Here is a 19,880-nt window from a genome sequence, read left to right as displayed (position 1 = left end):
AATTTGAACTAGCGGCTTTTCGCTTGCTGGTTCGACGTCATGCACACCTTAGCCTTGCTGATGTTTTTGTTGGAAACTTTGACCAATGTTTTCCTCACTCGGAGATCAACTTTAACATAAAGCCCTTCCTAGAGCTGGCTTTGGGGCCAAAAGTTCAGCCAGCTCCTATGGGAGGGTCAGAGGGACAGCTTCTTATGCATATATGGATCCATGCTATTCAAATATGTTTGGTTAATATTTTGGCAAACATTCTGGCGCATAGCACTTGCTCTGCCGCTCTGGCGCTGGCCTCTTAAACTTTAAATGTCAGCTAAAAAGCCAACAACAAAAAGCTGCACAAGAAAAATGCCAAAACAAAGCTAGAAAAACAATTCCAAAATTCAAAAAAAAAAAAAAAAAAAAAAAAACAAACAAACCACGAAACATTCAAATGGGAATGGCAAAAAGCCGCCTTCCACACCGCCCCCGCATCGGACTGCAACTTTTATTGACTTGGGTCAAGTTTTCAATTTAGTTTTTGATTCAACTCAACTAATTCGTCTTCTTCTTCCTCTTCTTCTTTGGCATGCCCCCTTTGCATAACAAAGTGTAGCAAATCTTTCAGCTATCATTTACATTTCTATGCAAGCCTTAAAATAATATAGTATCTGCTCCATGTTTGATATCCACTTGAAGACAGCTAGCTACAAGCTATTTTATTTGGGCTAAACTGAATGGTGTACCCTGTAAATGGGCTAGCTAAAGGGGTTGATAAGACTGTGCCAGCACTTATAGAAAGCGGCAAGCAAATTCGAGCCTTGATTCTTATACTATGTGCTTTTCCTATACCTATATCAATTAAAGATATCAATTGCTATAGCTTAACCTTCTTAAGCTTGTAACCTTCATAGACTCCTCATATGATTATGGTATTATATTATTATAAAGTGATCGCTTGGGAATTGGAACTTCCGGAGCTTTCAGCAATTGAAATCGCTTCAGTTCTTGTGTTCTTCTCATAGCAGATGCATTTGAGGCTATTTTCTTATATATTCTCAATCCGTATCAATAAAATGACCTTAGCAGTACCTTGGCGATTTCTTCAATTTGCACATTATCGATAAAGATCGATTGTGAGACATCGTCCTTTAAGCACAACTTGAAGAATATATGATCTACAGATTTTTCTATAGTAGCAAATATATCCAGGAAATATTTCACTTTAAGCTACCTCACTTAGTTCTCCTATGAGACATCAATTCTTTTTTTTTTGTATTCTCTAATTTGCATAATATCGATAAATATTGATTTTAATAAATGTTTCTTTGAGCATAGCTCGAGAAATATAAGAGCTACAAGCACCAAATTCGGTATGCGGAGTCCCTTATACCATAGGCCGCTCATTTTTTACTGGGTAACTACACACCATTCTGTGCCTACAAAAGTTCAGCAAAATCTGAGCAATTAAGTTAATATGCAATGCATGCAGAAGCAGCTTGTAAATGCCTGAGAGCAGGGCATCTACTAGTCGTGCACTCCCAATGTGGACACACTCTTACTTGTTCAGAGGAATCATCAGTTCAGCCACAATTACAACAGCAACAAAAAAAAACAACAAAAATTTGCAAACTCATTTCTTGTACAATTTTTTTTTTTTTTTTGGTTTATTGCGAATTTATTTATAATAATAATTAAAAAACACTTTGGCAAGAGCTTGTACCCAGCCTCGTTTACAAGCGCTGATGAGTTGAGCTGACGATGACGACGATGATGATGATGATGTTGGCTCTTCTTGTTGATGATGATGATGAGCATGAGCTGCAAATGAAGTTCAAAATGGCAAATTGTTGCTATTGTTGTTTGGTTTGTGGTTACTTTACAGGCATGACGAATGCGTTTGCCTCAACGGGCTGAAGAGAGGGTCCATAATGGGGATCGTACCCCAGACAGACAATGGGCCACCATGCACAGCTAAGTACACTATCCAAATCGCCCCCGAAGGCCCGCAGCAATAACAACGAAGACAACGAAGACAACTTTATTTCAAGTGAAAGTTGTGTCCAGAGCTGTTTGCCTGGGGGACAGGAGATGATCGCCGAGGCGTAACGCAAATCTTTGCCATCATTATTTCCATCGACTTGTCGCCTTTTGTATTCGCTGGCATTTAACAGATCCGCCCCAAAAAACGAAAAAATAAAAAGCTCATTTCAATATTTGGCTGCACCCACAATCAGTTCGCCTTGGTGCCATAAATTCTTGAGCCTATTCGGCTAAATATCAAACCGACATCGTTTCAAATGTCGCTCACCAAAAAACAAATCAAAAACAAAAAAAAAAAAAAACACGATCCCAATTCGCTTTTCGAGTGTTCGAGCCCAGAGCTGAACCCATTTGACAAGAACTTGACACCTTCAGCTAAGAGATTGCATTTGGCTCTTAGTTATGTGCGATACTTTTTGGCGCTCAGTGTGTTTTTTTTTTTTTTTTTTGTACGGCGCATTTAGAACGTCAAAAGTATCGAGTTAAGATTGCAACGTATCTCTGTCTGTTTAAATATTTGATAAGCTAGCAACTAACTGGAAGTCCTAGTTTAAGACATTCTCATTTGATTTGGCTTGGCTTTGCACTGCCAGATACCCTGTAAATGCAATCTATTTACTTGCTGTTAGCTGTGCTTTTCGCAAACAGGCCTAGCTTGGTTTAACATTCCTCAAGCATTTTTTTAGTGAGCATTTCATATCTGAAGCTTATCTCATTTTAATATAACTACGCTTGAGCTACAAACTAATTTAAGTACTTAGCTTAACTCCGTCTAGTCTCAGAGGTAACGCAAAAGTAAGCATATCAGCGGCAGCTGCATAACTTGCTACAAGTTCCTCATACCCGTTAGACTCTAATTATGCATGTTGGGTATTTCAAAAAGAAACTTTGCTTGCCTCCCTCTACCCGCCCCCCATCCATGGTTAGTTCTTTATTGGTGCCCAACATGCAAAACTGTAACTCGAGATTTGAAATCGCATTGTGTGTGTGTGTGTGTGTGTGTGTGTTGCATAGCTGGCCGGCAGGTGGTGCTGCGAGGGTGAAGGAGGGGGGCTTGGGGGTTTGTTAGTTAGCCAATTGCCTTGTGTAATAATTTTAACACCCGCATGCCTGATTACCCGATTTTTTGAATTACCTTTACTTTTGTTCGCTTTTGATGCGAGTTTAATTTCAGTTGTTGTTTGTTGTTGTTGTTGTTGTTGTTGCTGCCATTGTTGCATGTAAACAACACCTTACAACACCTTCATCACGGTCCAGCGCCAATTGTTGTTGCCAGTTGTCTCTGGTAGAAAAACACAAAATCGAAAGCAAGACAAAAAAAAAAAAAACAAAAACCACATCATAATAAAAATAATAAAAACAAACACAAATTTATTGTCTAATGCTGCTGTGCACTTAGATATACGATACGTATTTTTTTTTTATAATTTATTTTTTTTGAATTTTTTTTTTTTTGTTTTAGTTTTTCTCTGCGCTGGTTCCGCATTTTCAGATGGCGCGCTTTGTCGCTTTTCGTTAGGATAATTTTTGCAGCGCCCAGAGACTCTTCACCTGCCTTTAATTGTTGTTGTGATTATGAGATATGCGAAAAAAATATTCAACATTTTTGCACTTGAAACACGTGAGCTCGGCTTGGCACTTCGATGAACACATCAAGTGAATGCCTTAGAGCTTAACCATTTCCGCCTAGTTAGATCGCACCCATAAAATATGTATTTAATAAGCAGAACTAGGCATTTGGCAAGTATTAAAATGAAGGCAGGATTTGAACCGGCGATCTGCCGCTTGTAAGCACCAATAAAAAACATATATATATATGTTCAAACTGAGCAAGTTAAACGTTCGCTCAATATCGTTCCTCAGACTGCCTGCTGCTGAGTTTGAACCGGCAACTGGCCGCTTATTGGTTCAATTTGCGATCTCACGCTTTGCTAAATCACAATTATACGACTGCGTTGTTGTTGACGTTTTTCATACAAGCCTTGATCATTTATTTGCCTAATAATATAATAATTATATAGAGAGATAAATGTTTGAATTAAAAGATTATATTAGGGTCATTTTAATCCATTAAGCAATAAAATCTTAGGAAATCTATATTCAAATGCAATTCTACTTTTCGAATAGCTTTAACTTCGAGTAATTTAAAGTTCTGATGGAACAATATTGACTAATGCACAGCGGAGATTGCAAGCAGTCCAATCAAGCACACTTTTTGGCACTCAAACAGAAAATTCTTTCTTAAAGAAGTTAGGGAAGTTGAGTGCAAAAACTGTGCTTGATTAGACCAGGGGCAATCTCTTGTACTTTTACAAACATTAAAAGCTTTTAGTGACATCTAAATGCATGTTTTGAAAATGTTGAAGAGTTTGTTCAACCAAAACTAAGCTAAGCATTTGAATTAAGTTTTAGGTGCAAAATAGCGTAGCAAATTCAATTAAGGAGCTTCGCGTCTGTGTGTGTGCGTGTGTGTGTGTGTGTGCTGACAAATGCACTGAAAATGTGCTGAAAATGCAGGCAATTAACTGGCAACTGTCAGGTTAAAGTAAACAAAGCTCAAGCTGCCGTTAGTTAGTTGTACTTGGCTTTCGTTAGTTAAACGTAATGACTATTTTTGGACCGTGCGACGCTGGCGAAAAGCGAAAAGCGAATTGGCCCAATTGTGCGACACCCCCCCTCCACACTTGCCAGTTGCCACAAGGATTGACAGCTGCTGTGTGTGTGTGTGTGTGTGTGTGTGTGTGTGTGTGTGTGTGTGTGTCAATCAGCTGCCTCCTGACGCACCAATTGTCATTTGATGTGACGTCGCAATGCATAAAATGTGGGTAAAGATGCGCTTAAAACTGCGACAGACACGTCGTCAGCTGATGAACGCGTTGCGCGGCACAAAAAGGAAAAGTTGCAGCAGCAGCAGCAACAACAACAACAGCAGCAACAGCAGCAGCAGCAGCAGCTACCGTCGCCAGTTGTCGGCGCTTTCAACATTTTCGTGCATTTTTCCTGGCATGCGGAAAAACAAGTTTTTTCGTAGATGTTTGTTGTTTTTTGTTGCTATTGTTGTTGTTGTTGTTTTTCACTTGATTTTTCGTCTCTTGCATTAAGGGCAAACACATTGTTGTTGTTGTTGTTGTTGTTGTTGTTGCACGTAGCCATTGTTGTCGCTGCCAAAATGTGAACCGTGGCCCGGAGCAGCAGCAGCAGCAGCAACAGCTCTTAATGTCTTGGCGCCCGCAGCTCACTTCCTGCCCAGCTCTTTTTTTTCCATTTCACTTTCTGTCGCCCACTTTATGAAGTTATTACGAGACAGTCGGTCGCCTGCCGCCTGTCGAGTGGGTGTATTCGGAAATGCATTGGCATTTGGCTACCAAGCCTCCTGCCACTTCTTCTGGGTAAGTGTGAAAAATGTAACAATCATGCGATTCGATGTGGCGCCAGTCCCCGTCCGTCCGGGCAGCCGGCTCAAAGCCGGCCAGAGAAGACAATGGCCAAAATGGCGAATGCCGGAGCACATTTTGGCCAGCCTCAATTGAATAATCACAGTCAATTCCTCATACCAAAAACAATTGATTTGTGCAGGGACTCGCAATTACTGTGAAATGAACTGTGACTAAGCCAATTTGCGCTGCCCAGTTAATTGCTTAATTGCTGCTAGCCATTCGCTAGCCTCAGTTTGTTTAATTTCATTTTAATGATTCACACACGCGCAGGGACTCAATGCAATGCACTCGTCGAAAACTACCAAGAACAGCCGAATGCCAATTAATTACAAGTATGAGCAAGAGCAGAGCAAGAACAAGAGACTAAAATTATTTATTAAAGTAGGCCTTAACAATTTTCGCGCTTGGCATTAGCGTTCGAGTCGGGGAAGACTAGCTAGTGCCTGCTCAGAAATGAGCAAAAATTCATGGAATAAATATTAAATATTGCTTAAAAGTGCCCTAATTAGAGGCTACACAAAGAAAAGTGGCCTAAACAAACAATCGAATCTACTCAATGGAAGATTTTTAAGTGCTTTAAAGAATAAAAGTTTTGGCGCTCGAGCCAGGGACACAGAATAGTGAACTCGTGAAAATTCATAAAATAAATATTAAATAGTGTGCCAAAGTGTTTTAATTTAGAGTTTATGTAAGTAAAGATTACTTAAAGAAAGTATAAATTCTGCCTTCTGTTCAGAGTGTCTTAATTGTGGATTGGCTTGAAAAACAAGCAAAGTTTTCCACTTGCACTGCTTTTGTAACCTTTAAAGTCTCAGCAGGAACAACAGATATTGCATACACACAAGTGAAAAGAAGTATATATTAACTATTAACTATTAACTATTAACTATTAACTATTAACTATTAACTATTAACTATTAACTATTAACTATTAAATATTAAATATTAAATATTAAATATTAAATATTATAAGAAAGTGCTGCCGTATTAAAAGTAATATAAATGAGAGCAGCTAAAAAAAAAGAACTAAATTTGCTGCATGGAAGATTTTCGTATGCTTTAAAGTTGAAATATGGCGCACGAGCAGGGACGCAGGGTAATGCATACCCAGTAAAGAAAAGCTGCTCAAACATTTATATATAAATATGAAATATTTTTAAAATGTGTCATATTTATCGGCAATTAAGTGAGCGTAGCAATAGAGTAATATATAATGAGAGTTGCAATGAATTTGAATGCAGCGAAGATTTGTCTGCTTCTAAAGACAAATATAGTGTGCGAGGAGGGACTCGGACTCAGGAACAGATTAATAGTACCATATAAGTGCGATGAGTGAAGTTTGTGCTAGCAACAATAATCAAAAACAAATAAAGACTCAATGAAATTGTGTCTCATCTAATCTATATGCTTATATACCTATCCTCCACATTCACATTTCATTCTCCATCTCTAAGCTTTGATTGTGGCGCCAGAGCGGGGACCCTCAGTGATATATATGCAAAAAATAACATGCTAGCAGTTTGTGCTAGCGACAGTAGGCAAAGGCGAAATTAATTGATAAATAAGCCAACATTTTCGCAGCTTCATGCCGCGACTGTGGCGCCCGAGCAGGGACTTAATCACATACATTTGAGTAATAGACAGTTTAGTCCATTGTGGCTCAGCATAGTCGGGCGTAACTGTGTCAAATTCCGCAATGCTTGTGGGCCCGGACGTCTATTGACCCTTTTTTAATGAGGCAAACAAAAATATTGGCTCTTAATTGTGGCCAAATAAGCGCGCGCTTGCGTCTTGTTTATGGCCAACTGATGGGCCGCCAAATTGGCCGTTACGCTTGATTAGGCCCCACGCTAGGCCAGCAACATAAAAAAAAAAATATTTATTCAAATGACAAACAGAAGACACAGTTTTAATTAGTCTACGCCCACACACAAACACACAGCGTTGCCAGATTGTCGCCGACCAACAGTTCTGAGTGGAAGCTGAAGCATTGACCCGATTTCGTGATGCCAAAAACAGTTGGCGTTGAGTTTGGGCAACGGGGACAACTGGGCCAAATGGAAGCCAATTCAAGCCGAGCAGAGCTGCCAGATGGCATTGCAAGCGCTTGGCTTGAGCTAAGCAGCGCTGCCAGATGGCATTGCAAGCGCTTGGCTTGAGCTAAGCAGCGCTGCCAGATGACAGGCGGCTAGTTAGCGCTAGAAAGCACTCGTCGCAATTGGCCTGAAAGTTACTTAACTCAATTGTATAAAAACGAAAGGGGAAAACAAAAAAAAAAAAAAACAAATAGATAAAGCAACATAAGTTGGCAGCTGGCCTAATCGATGTTGCCGGACTGTCTGAACGATTGCATGTGTGATGTGTGGGCAATTGCCTGGGACTCGGATTATCCAACAAATAATGTGCACCACATAAATAACTAATATGATGTGTATTAAACATTAATTAACATAAATTTGATTTTAATTATGTTTCGATCGCATTTGCATTTTTGCATAAGCAATTCGCATGGCTAATTGAGTGAAAAGCTCAAACTCGCATACGAAACCCATTTTCCATTCCATTCTTTTCGATTTTTAGAGGCCCACACACACGGATTGCGGATAGGATGGGGGGTAGAGTTTGATCCTCTGTATGATTTCAACACATGTCAAAACGCATTTGCCCGACAATTGCCAGACATTTATGACAGCTGGAAAACCAAGCAAGAGTTGTAAATTTTTCTTAACTTTACTTTTTGCCCACGCGCCAAACAATAACGAAAAACCCACGAAACAGACTGCATAATATTAGATATAAATCTTTAATGCATATACGCATGCCTCATCTAGAACAAAACGCAGCGCAAATACCCTTCAGGAAAGAAACGTACAAGGCAATTAGATATAGGCACAGTTCATACTGTGAACTATCGATAAAATCATAGACTTTATTTGAAATGTTATCACATCATATTGTATCAAATATGGATCCATATCAAAGGGAGGTAACAAAAATATATTAAAAATAAATTAAATATTCTTAAACTATCGTAAATGGCTATCGATAATTGATAGATCAATAAAAACCTAGTTGAGCAATTTATATCGATAAAAGTATCGAATATTAAATTGCATGTATAGGTATAACTAATTGTTGTTATCGATAATCAGCCTCAGAATCGATAGTTGGTTGATTATATTTCATTTAATTTGAACCCCTTCGATCAAAAGTAGGTTGGTCTAGCGAATGCATTTGCCTATGATCGATAACATTAATAAGTGCAGGACAGTTCTTTAACTGCAATATGATTTATATTATATTTATTTTATCGATAACATTATCGATTATCACAAAACATCGAGAAAAAAACATGTATATATTCATAAGAAATTGAATATATCGATAACAACATTGATTTGATTGGGTGTGCCAAAGAAAAATTATTGCTGGTATTTGCATATCTTTATTAAATAAGTTTTCGGCGGTGCCAATCGATACTTTTGTTTTCGATAGTTACATTTGCAGCTCGAGTTGCATTTACTGCACAGCAATTGTTATGTACTCCGATGAAGTGTAGAGTATGTTACACACACGCACGCACACACACACATACACACACACACACACACATTTGGATGTGGCAACTGTCGCGGGCAATGAATTGAATGCAATTGCATTTGTCTCATTTGCCTTGGCATGCGAGTTGACAGCCATTTGTCTGGCCAGACACCTCGGCCCTGTCGGCTTTGGCTTAGAGCTGCAGCCAAGAATGTGTGACAAGTGGGCAGGCTATGATTTAATAGGCAACAAATTCCAATTGTAACTCGAATCTGATATTAATTGCCCATCTATTGTTGTTCACTCTCTTTTTACAGAAGCTACAGTCGTGTCCCATTGTTTGCATTAATGAACCGGATACGCACAGCGCCAATGCGGAAATATTGCAAACAACGCCCGAAAGCACATTAGAGAAGCCCAAAAGCAGTGCAGCAGCAGCAGCAACAGCAACAGCAGCAACTGTAACAAGCAACAGCAACAACAGCAGCTGCATAACAATCAATGCAACAACACCAGCAATAGCAACAACAGCAACAGCAGCAACAGCAACAGCAGCAACAGCAACAGGAGCAGCAGCAATTGCAGCCACAACCAGCAGCACAGCGGGTGTAACCAAAATAACAATTACCAGTGACAATAGCCAGAGCAACAACAACAAAAACAACAACAACAACAACAACAACAGCAGCAGCAACATAGTGCTCAATAGCTACAACAGCAACAGCAACAGCGGCAGCAGAAGCTGCAACAGCAGCAACAACAACAACAACAACAACAGCCTAATATCCATCACCAGCCTGAACAGCTGCAGCGATTTGAGCCAAGGCAGCACAGCCACCCTAACACTTAACAGCAGCAGCAACAGCAGCAGCAACAGCAGCAGCAACAGTTGCATCAACAGCAGCAACAGCTGCAACAGTCGGCCCAACGGCAGCGCCAGCGATACCTCGTCGGCTAATTTTCAGGAGCGTTTCGATTTTGAGCACTGGAAAAGCGTTTTAAGCGATTTAAGCTGCTTCAATAGTTTATATCGCTACTGGAACCAGTACAGCAGCAACACAGGCAACAACAGCAGCAATAGCAGCAACAGCAACAACAGCAACGGCCACGTGGAACATGCAGATGAGAACAACAGTTTGGGCAGCGGCGCCAACTCCTTTTATGCACACAACATATTAGGCTACACATTTGGCTATCCATTTGGACTTGGCAAGGAGGAGGACAGCAACGACAACAACAGCAGCGGCTGCAGCGGGGGCAGCGTTGCACACGGCGTCAATTTCAAGAAGTCGTCGATTAACTGCGAAACGCCACTCCAGAAACACTACAGGCAGCAGCAGAAGAAGAAGATGCCAGTCTTTCGGGGCAGACGCGTTTGGTGCGGCTGCTTTAAGGTAAATTGCCAGCTCAGCTCAGTTTCAGTTCGATATTTTGCATGCCGACTATCAAATACCCTTGCAGACAAGAACAGTTGGGTGGCATTAGGATATCTTCACTGAATAACTGTCTGATATATTGGACCGATCCGGTCGACCTCGACATATAAACTGCTTTAAGCTGCTTAAGATATCTTCACTAGCAGCTGGGTTCACATAGGCAGCTGGATAATATGGCAGCTATGAAGAATTGTCTAGATCGAATGCCTGACAAAAGTTGCGACATATTCGGTCTAGCTTCGGTTAGGGTATGGAAATCGGTTCAAGTCACGTGCCAATTGTTAACATAGGTTAACGATAGCTACACCTCGACTCGCTCTGCTCATCCCCTGGCCCACTTGTCGCATTGAAATGCGAGTCGACAAAAACTTCAAATGATTTGCCTCGCATCGCATTATGCACGAATGTTGCATAAGTAGAGAACAAATCAGAAAAAAAAGCAGGAAAAAAGTGCGCTCTAGTCGACTAAGAGATACCCAGCAGTCAGCTTGCCCAAACCAGACGAGTATTTGGCTTAACCTCAAAGAGTAGGCACTATATCGATATTTATCGATTTTAGGACAGCATGGAAATAATCTGAGAAATAAGCTGAATTAGATATGTAAAGTCTTAAGGAATTCTCTTTGCCTGTTACACACATTTACAAACCTTCCTGCTTTCCATGCGTATAGGGTATTAAGACAAAGAGGCATCCGACTTCGACAGCTTTTGATTTCGAGAACTGTTCTCTCAGGTGCTCAACTAACTCAACGGAACATGATGTCAACTGAAGAGGGTCGCTTCGGTTGGAAGAGCAAACAAGTCGCTGGCTCTTCTAAATGTGTCTCTAAAGGGTGCACAGACTGCAGATAGTTAAAAACTAATTGGAGCAGAAGTAGCGGCAGGAAGGTTAACAGAAAAATTAGATGCAATTCGAGCTGGTTAAAAAGGCAATTGCTTCCTATGTGCTGCCATTGAATCTGTTGTTAGGCTAATTGGAAGATCATGAAGAGAATAGAATAGAATATAGCTGATCTACGCTTTTTGCTTCTAAAGAAAACAGGTTTCTGGTTGGGTTTATCAAATCAGAAGCTAAAGTGCAGCAAGTCGAAATGCATGAGAACCTCAACTTTTGGAATCACAAGTGGAAGCGAGTGTTGCTTGACCACAACACAAACCCACAACCCACAGCCCAGCCCAGCCCAGCCGAGGCGAGGCGAGGCGAGCCTAGCCCCCGCCAAGTAGATCGATTACAAACTTTTGATTTTAATTTCAATGCAACAAGGTTGGGCAATAGCTGCGGGGGCTTTTCTTTTGTAATTGGACATGCACTGTTAACGCCCATTTGGAGGAACAGCTGGCTGATGCCATGTGCCGCTTCAGCGCCTCAGATTTTTTAGACTTCTCTATCTTTTGTTGCAGGACGATGAGCCGCCGGAGATTTGTGTGGTGGAGGGTGCGTTTACGCTGCAAACCCTGACGCCGACACAGCCAATGCCATCGGTGGATGAGCTGGACACAAAGTTTGCCGAGCTCGTCGAGGAGCTAGATCTGACGGCGCCCAACAAGGAGGCGATGCTCAGTTTGCCGGCGCAAAAGAAATGGCAAATCTATTGCTCCCGCAAGCTGCCGCTCGATGCGAACGATGGACCCGATGCGACGACCATAACACAGCCACCCACAGCGGAGCACTATATCGAACGGCTCAAGGAGCTGGTGGTGCATGTCTCGCTCTCGCCAGAGGATTCGCCCAGCCATGAGCTGAGCACGCGCCTGGATAATCATGCCGCATTTGTCGATGCGCTCAAGACCGCGCTGCGCACCTCGACGCACAGCTTTGTGCTGCGCTTTGTGGAGCTGGACGGATTGCCGGCGCTATTGAATCTATTGCTGCAGCTGGACATCCGGGTGGCCAATAGCTCGCTGCACACCAGCCTCATTGGCTGCATCAAGGCGCTGATGAACAACTCGATGGGTCGCGCCCATGTGCTGGCCCATCCGACGGCGATCGATACGATCGCGCGCTCCTTGGCGGCGGATAATATCCGGACAAAGATCTCGGCGCTAGAAATATTGGGCGCTGTGTGTCTGGTGCCGGGCGGACATCGTAAGGTTCTGCAGGCCATGCTGCATTTTCAGGAGTTCGCCACGGAGCGCACACGCTTCCAGAGCATTGTCAATGATCTGGATCGTTCCACGTACGCGTATCGGGATAATGTCAATCTCAAGACGGCCCTCATGTCGTTTGTGAATGCGGTGCTCAACTATGGTCCCGGCCAGGAGAATCTCGAGTTCCGTTTGCACTTGCGCTATGAATTCCTTATGCTGGGCATACAACCGGTCATCGATAAGCTGCGCACCCACGAGAACGAGACGCTCGACAGGCATTTGGTGAGTGACCCCCCCGCCCTACTCCTCCGGAATAAATCGTAGTGCTCGGTCTTAATTGGTTTTTTTGTTCTTTTTGTCACAATAGGACTTCTTTGAAATGGTGCGCGCCGAGGATGAGAAGGAGTTCGCCCGCCGCTTCAATGAGGAGCATGTGGACACCAAGAGCGCTGGCTCTATGTTCGAACTGCTGCGCCGCAAGCTGAGCCATTCGCCCGCCTATCCGCACATGCTCTCCCTGCTGCAGCATATGCTCCTGCTGCCCTGTAAGCAATCCTTATGACCAACTCCCGACCCATCTCTCAATGCTCTCTGTGTTTTCTCTTTTTGTTGCAGACACGGGTCACTGCACGGAGCACTGGCTGCTGATTGATCGCGTCGTGCAGCAGATTGTGCTGCAGGTGGAATCGCGTCCCAACAGCGACCTCATCGCCGATCCCGATGATCCCGGCAAGCAGCTGAAGCTGGCCACCGAGTCGCCAGTGCATGACCCGGACGTGGCGCCGCTGCACATCGATGTCAACAAGTTGGTGCGTCTGTTGGTCAAGGAGGAGCAACTGACGCAGGCGCGCAAACGCGCCGACGAGCTGGAGCGTGAGAACTTTGAGGTGCAGTCGCGTCTGGCCAAAAAGGAACAGGAGCTGGATCTGCGCATGCAGGAGAAAGAGGACCTGGAAACAGGCCTAGCGCGCATGCGCGAACGCCTCGAGAAGGAGTCCGCCCAGCACTCGCAGGCGGTGCAGCGTGCCCAGACCGCCGAAATGAGGGCCGAGGATCTGCAGCATCGGCTGCAAAGCGAGCAGCAGGAGCGGGCACGCTTGGAGCGACTCGTCACGGAGGGCAGCATACCCGATGACCAGAAGGTCGCCGGCCTGACCGGCTGCAATGGTGCCGTCTCGCCGCCGCCACCGCCGCCGCCCATGCTGAAGGCGGTGCCACCGCCGCCGCCGCCCATGGCGCCAGCCATGTTGCCACCACCGCCGCCGCCCTGTCCCGGCGCACCACCGCCACCGCCCAGCATGACGCCAGCAATGGGTGAGTTCGCCTAGTTTTCCCCGCACTCTCTTGCTAATCCGCGTGGTTTTCTATTTCTGGTTTGCGATAGCTCCAGCACCACCAAAAGTGGAGTTGCCAAAGAAGAACGTGCCACAGCCAGCGAATCCACTGAAGAGCTTCAACTGGTCCAAGCTGCCCGACGCCAAGCTGCAGGGCACCGTTTGGAGCGAACTGGACGAGAGCAAACTCTACAACAACATGGAGCTCGAGTCCATTGATAAGCTGTTCTCAGCCTATCAAAAGAATGGCGTGTCGGTAAGTTAATGGAAGCTTGAGAATTACAGGGAATGGATGTTGCTCAAGAGGAGGCAAAGGATAAGACAGTGTAAAGTTTTGGGAGGAAATAAATGAATGGAATGAATAGAAACCTAGGCTTAAAAGAAAGCTAAAAGAAAGCAAAAGAAAGTTTTAGAATGAAATAAGGGAAAGCAATGAAAGAAATAACCTGAGGTATCAATTAATGTCTGACATTCAAATAAAACGAGATATTTAAATGGAGATAAATGAAAGCTAAGAGGGCAGAAAATTACAGCAACAGTAAAAAGCTTAGATTAAATTCGAATATTCCAATAAAAAAGACTTATCTAAATGAAAGACAAGAGAAAAGATTGCAGCCAAAGAAGGGATTTTATGGATGTCATAGAGTAAATGAACCCTGGGATATTTATTTATTTAGATGTTAATCCAATCTGAAGCTAGAAAAACTACCAGCTAAAAAGCAAAATGTCTAACTATTCAATCACTTATTCAATTCCTCATTCAATCGCATGCCCAGGCCACCGATGGATCCTATGAGGATCTGCGCGTGACGGGCAAGAACAAGCAAAAGGTGCTGTCTGTCATCGATGGACGACGCGCCCAGAACTGCACAATTCTGTTGAGCAAGCTTAAGATGAGCGACATGGATATATCCAAGTGAGTACAAAAATTCCAATCTAAATTCAAGTAGAATCAACTAATCAACCCCCTCCTCCCCTCTCCGCTCACAGAGCCATACTCTCCATGGACAGCAATGAGCAGCTGGCGCTGGATATGGTCGAGCAGCTGCTCAAGTTTACGCCCTCCGCTGAGGAGCGTGCGCTCCTGGACGAGCACAGCGAGGATATCGAATCACTGGCACGCGCGGATCGTTTCCTCTACGAGATATCCAAGTAAGTAGGGATTTGCTATTAAACCTAATGCCGTTTTGACGGGAAGAGAAGACTGTTTGACATATTCATTATATATATATATATCTTATTCTCTTTTCGATCGCAGGATTCCACACTATGAGCAACGCCTGAAGAGCTTGCACTACAAGAAGCGCTTCATGCTGACGGTGAATGATCTGATACCACGCATCACCAGCGTCATGGAGGCATCTAGGGAGGTGGCCCGCTCGCGCCGATTGCGCAAGCTGCTCGAGCTGGTGCTGGCATTGGGTAAGACTCACTCTCATGGGAGACTCGCCCAGACTTATGCACATACATTTTCTTTCTGCAGGCAACTATATGAATCGCGGCGCCCGCGGCAATGCCTCTGGCTTTAGGCTCGCATCGCTGAATCGTCTGGCGGACACGAAATCCAGTGCGGCCAAGGGCACCACGCTACTGCACTATCTGGTGCAGGTGATTGAGAAGAAATTCAAGGATCTGCTCAAGTTGGAGGACGATATACCGCATGTGCGCGAAGCGTCCAAGGTGTCGCTGGGCGAAATGGACAAAGATATACAGATGCTGCGCACCGGCCTGGCGGATGTCGCGCGCGAGATTGAGTTCCATCGCAGCTCGGGACCGGCACAGCAGGGCGATCGTTTTTTGCCAGTGATGCGGGAGTTCCACGCCTCGGCCTCGGTGCGTTTCGCCGAGCTGGAGGATAAATTCCAGGACATGAAGACGCGTTTCGATCGTGCGGTGCGCCTGTTCGGCGAGGATGGCTCCGTGCTGCAGCCTGACGAGTTCTTTGGCATATTCGATTCATTTCTGGCCGCCTTCGCGGAGGCGCGCAACGACAACGAAAGCTTCCGCCGGCGCCAGGAGGAGGAGGAGAAGCGCGCCAAACAGGAAGCCGAGCTCAAGAAGCGCACCATCGAGCGCAAAAATAAAACTGGCCTCATGAGCAGCGTGGCACGCAATCTGGGCCTCAAATCGTCAAGCAATGGCAGCGCCAACGGCAGCGATCCACTGGCCAAGAGTGACAACAAGGGCGAGTTCGATGATCTGATCTCGGCGCTGCGCACCGGCGATGTCTTCGGCGAGGACATGGCCAAGTTTAAGCGTTCGCGCAAGGCGCGCGTCTCCAACGGCGCTGCGGCCGGCGTCGGAGCAGGAGCTGGTGGAGGTCCAGGCGCTGGCAACGCCGCCGCCGCGGGTCAGACCTCGCCGCCGCGTCTGCAGCGCGAGGAGAGCGGGCGGGAGCGCGAGCGCACTGTGAGGCGTCAATAAAAGCGGCCACGCCCAGCCAAAGCAAGCAGCGCGTAGTCAAAGTTTTCCTTTTTTTTTTTAAATTTCTTTATTTGCTCTTTTCTTAAATATCATATATTGTTATTATATATATGCTACATATACATACCTATACCTAAACATATATATATATATATATATATATATACATAGCTTAAAATCAGTTTCTGCAAGCATTAAACCAAATTTTTTACAACCAGCAAAAATACAATGAAAATCATAAATGTAATTTGTAAACTAAAGAAAACTGAAAAATGTTATGCAAAAGGGAAAAAAATTCAAAAATCAAATCAAAAAGAAAGACAATTTGTAGCGTAAATTTACAAATTGTATTTGTATTATGCAAACAACAAAAATTAATATTAATATAAAAATAAAAAAAAAACATTAAAAGCTAACTCTTAACAATATTATAGTGCTCTATACAGAGTCTAAGCATGCAACAAAAGACGTTACAAATTTTGAATATATGCTCAGAAAAACAATTAAAAAACAAACTAAAAGAAAAAGCTAATCAAATATATATAGCGCATGCTGCTATATAGTACAATATACATATATACACATAATCATAAATGAAATCGAATGTCATCGTGGTACTATATAGCAACATTTATACATATACATACTTACATGTGTGTGCACGTTTTGAAGGCATCTGCGGCCTGCCATAAGAAAAGTCATGTTCATTATTAACATTTATACTTATTATGATTATTATATTATGTATTATCTATCCTCTATTATATACATATTTTTTTTTAGCACGAATCTCGCTAAATACTTATCTTAACGCACTTTTGTAAAAGATCATAAAGAAAGGTTTATATTAAAAGATTATGATAAATAAAAAATATTTAATGCTAAAAACAGAAAAATAAATTTATCGCCGCGTCTTGTGAGATCCAAAATATAGTGTGTGTGTGGGTGTGTGTATGTATGTATGTGTGTGTGTATGTGTGTGGGCGTGTGTGTGTTAGTGTATGCATGCATATATGTATATATGTATGTATGCATGTTTGTTTTCTAACACCAAACGGAGAGCAAGCTTTTTTGTCGCTGTGCTGCAAATTTAAATAAAACGAATTTCTACCAAGTGCTCTCCTCCTCGATTCTCAAGAATTTAAGTAGGCTTTGCAGTTTTCTAGCTAAGCTAGTAGCTTTTTTTTGGCTTTTTTTCTGGCTTTTTTTGGTGTTTTTTTTGGTGTTTTTTTTGGTATTTTTTTGTGTTTTTTTTGGTATGTATGTATGAATGTATGTATGTATGTATGTATGTATGTATATACGTATGTACGTATGTATGCATGCATTTCTACCGAAGAAGCTTGGATTCTGCGAAAAGTATGGAATACGTTGCAAATGATCTTTCATATAGATCTTTGGAAATGATTTTGTGCGCGAAACGTCATCCGCCAAAATGTTGATCCCCTTTTCCACCAAGGTCGGAAGGATTTTCCAAAAAAATACGAAGCCGAATTTCGACAAGCATCTTTTAAAATGTCCGATTTCCTGAAACGCCATCTAACCATGCACCTTCATCACAAAAGGTAAGGACAATTAAGAGTTCAGCTTCCTAGAAGTTTTTATAAAGAGCAATATCCCTTATACACTACATAACCCCAGATGCATTTACAAGATATTTTAAGAAAATAATTAGTATATTCTCATAATTATAAAAAAAAAAACAGCAAAAACAAAACAATAACTGAACAAAATTTAGAAATATTGTGGATGCTTGTGCTCAAGTTGATTTTCATGATGATTCTCAGTTGGTCTCGTCGGCGGGCTCCTCCAGCCACTTGCGCACCGCCAGCCCGCCCTCGACATCGGCCGTGGCCAGACGCTGTTCGAATTGCTCGTAGGAGATGCTATCGCTGGCGCCAAAGGCAAGGTCCTCCAGCTGCTGGAGCTCCGTTTCACTGCCCTGCGGATGCAGATTGGCCACCCCATCCGAGGGCGGGACGCTGTCCAGCAGGCATTTCATCGTCCGCCGAAAGTCGGCGCGTTCGATCCGTCCGCTGCGCTGCGTGTCGAACATTTGGGAGAGCAGGCGCAGCTTCTGGGCGCGGCCATCGGCGCGCGTATGTGTCAGCTGACCAAATTGGGGCACCATAAAGGTGGCGCAGGTGCGCACAAATTGGCCAAAATAGATGCGATCGGCACTGGTAGCATCCGCATCCGTATCCGCAGCCGCAGCCTTGTCCTTGTTCGCATCCGAGTCGGTTTCCTTGATGACGGCAAAGAAGCCATCGATGATCTGGCGGTGGAGTGGATTCTGCGCCAACTGCGGTATGCGCAGCAGCTCGGTTGGCGTCAAATAGCCGCGCTGACGTCGATCCAACGCCTGGAAGCGTGTATGCAACTGCTCCAGCTGCTCCGTGGACAGCCCGGTGGCCGCCTGATATGCGCTCAGCTCCGATGCGTTCAGCTGATGGCTGGCCGTGAGGCCCATTCTGATCTCGATGGCTGTGTCGCGTTATCCTCAGCAAACTGTTCCTGCCTGTTGCTCGGCTTACGGTCGACTTTTAGTTTCCACTTATATAATTGTTCCGCCTTTGACAACGAATCCACAGCCCCGTTTGCTGCCGATTAGGCCTCCAAACTGGGTTTCAATCGAACCTGGAATTTTTATATTTATAGCCCGCTACCCATTGAAACTGGATAAAAGGGATATACTTTTCTTTTGTGCAAGTTAAACGGGCAGCGGCAGAAGTCTTCAACCTTAAACGATACATATATTGTGGATCAGAAGGCACTCAGTCGCCCTTGCCATGTTCGCCAATCTATCCGTCTGCGCGAATGCGTCAAGCTAGGAAACTACAAAAGCTAGAAACTTGAAGTAGCAAATTTATTTTTACTATTTTATAAATAGCAGACATCGAATTGCCAAATTACAAGCACTAAACGAGCTCGTAGATACCCCTTAAAAACCCGTCATCTAGTCAACTTAACAAACTACCGTTGCATACTTTTGCGCGCAGCGCATTTAGCCAAGACGCACAACCACACTCACGCGTGCTTGCCATTCTACCGCATCAAGTGGTTGTTGCCTAGACTATTCTCATATTCTTTATTGGTATCGCTTCTGGCCAAACTGAAGGCACCAATTACTTGCACGGAAATGGCCTGGTTAAAGCTAGAATTTTGTCAAAAATAATGAATATTTCTTAGTTAATATATGCGTATCCTGACGAACCGTAATCATAATTGGCGTTCAATACATATAACTGAAAATTGTTCGCGTTCGGGGCTCGCAATTTTGTTTACTTTAAGGTCCTGGCTGCATGTTTGCAATTTTTTTTTTAATTTTAAATGCAAGCTCTGCCTTAAGCTTGTCTAAAAAGTATACCTGCTGCTTGGCTTAAGCTTATGGCAGGTTGAAAGTGCGAGAGTTCAAAAGATTGATTGAGAAAAGGATAAGTTTAGCAAGAGGCTAAGGCACTAGGCCAAAGCTCTTGAAGAAAACATAGAGATAGGTTAATTCTTGGGCATATACTTTGAAGAAGCTGAAACCCAGAAAACATTTTCGACTTAAGCAATCCAATTGCCAAATATACGTTAGGCTCATACGAAAATATGAGGTC

At 43.5% G+C, this 19,880-nt stretch overlaps 2 protein-coding genes across 2 annotated transcripts in view; one reads left to right on the top strand and one right to left on the bottom strand.

The window, feature by feature from the left end:
- The window catches only part of DAAM (disheveled-associated activator of morphogenesis-like protein), a 38,477-nt gene extending 21,758 nt beyond the window's left edge, over positions 1-16,719 (top strand). The window contains exons 2-10 of the mRNA XM_002057979.4: positions 9,314-10,390; positions 11,834-12,802; positions 12,888-13,065; positions 13,136-13,834; positions 13,905-14,110; positions 14,631-14,770; positions 14,845-15,006; positions 15,113-15,276; positions 15,338-16,719. Coding sequence (XP_002058015.3) covers positions 9,314-10,390; positions 11,834-12,802; positions 12,888-13,065; positions 13,136-13,834; positions 13,905-14,110; positions 14,631-14,770; positions 14,845-15,006; positions 15,113-15,276; positions 15,338-16,278 — 4,536 coding nt within the window. The 3' untranslated portion in view covers positions 16,279-16,719. The remainder of the gene's footprint in view (positions 1-9,313; positions 10,391-11,833; positions 12,803-12,887; positions 13,066-13,135; positions 13,835-13,904; positions 14,111-14,630; positions 14,771-14,844; positions 15,007-15,112; positions 15,277-15,337) is intronic.
- A 1,248-nt stretch (positions 16,720-17,967) lies between these two features.
- On the bottom strand, positions 17,968-19,110 carry LOC6634835 (calcineurin B homologous protein 2). Its single transcript, XM_002057980.4, has 2 exons — positions 18,973-19,110; positions 17,968-18,915 (listed from the first exon to the last, which is right to left on the bottom strand). The coding sequence occupies exon 2, from the start codon at positions 18,746-18,748 to the stop codon at positions 18,062-18,064; it is 687 nt and encodes a 228-aa protein (XP_002058016.1). The 5' UTR covers positions 18,749-18,915; positions 18,973-19,110; the 3' UTR covers positions 17,968-18,061.
- Between the last annotated feature and the right edge of the window lie 770 nt (positions 19,111-19,880).

The sequence above is a fragment of the Drosophila virilis genome, chromosome X (genome assembly GCF_030788295.1).
Source record: "Drosophila virilis strain 15010-1051.87 chromosome X, Dvir_AGI_RSII-ME, whole genome shotgun sequence".
Taxonomy (NCBI): domain Eukaryota; kingdom Metazoa; phylum Arthropoda; class Insecta; order Diptera; family Drosophilidae; genus Drosophila; species Drosophila virilis.
This window is presented reverse-complemented; position numbering and strand designations above follow the sequence as displayed.

What these genes read in the sequence shown, in the direction of transcription:
- LOC6634835 (XM_002057980.4), bottom strand. Translation starts at nt 18,748, where the DNA reads ATGGGCCTCACGGCCAGCCATCAGCTGAACGCATCGGAGCTGAGCGCA.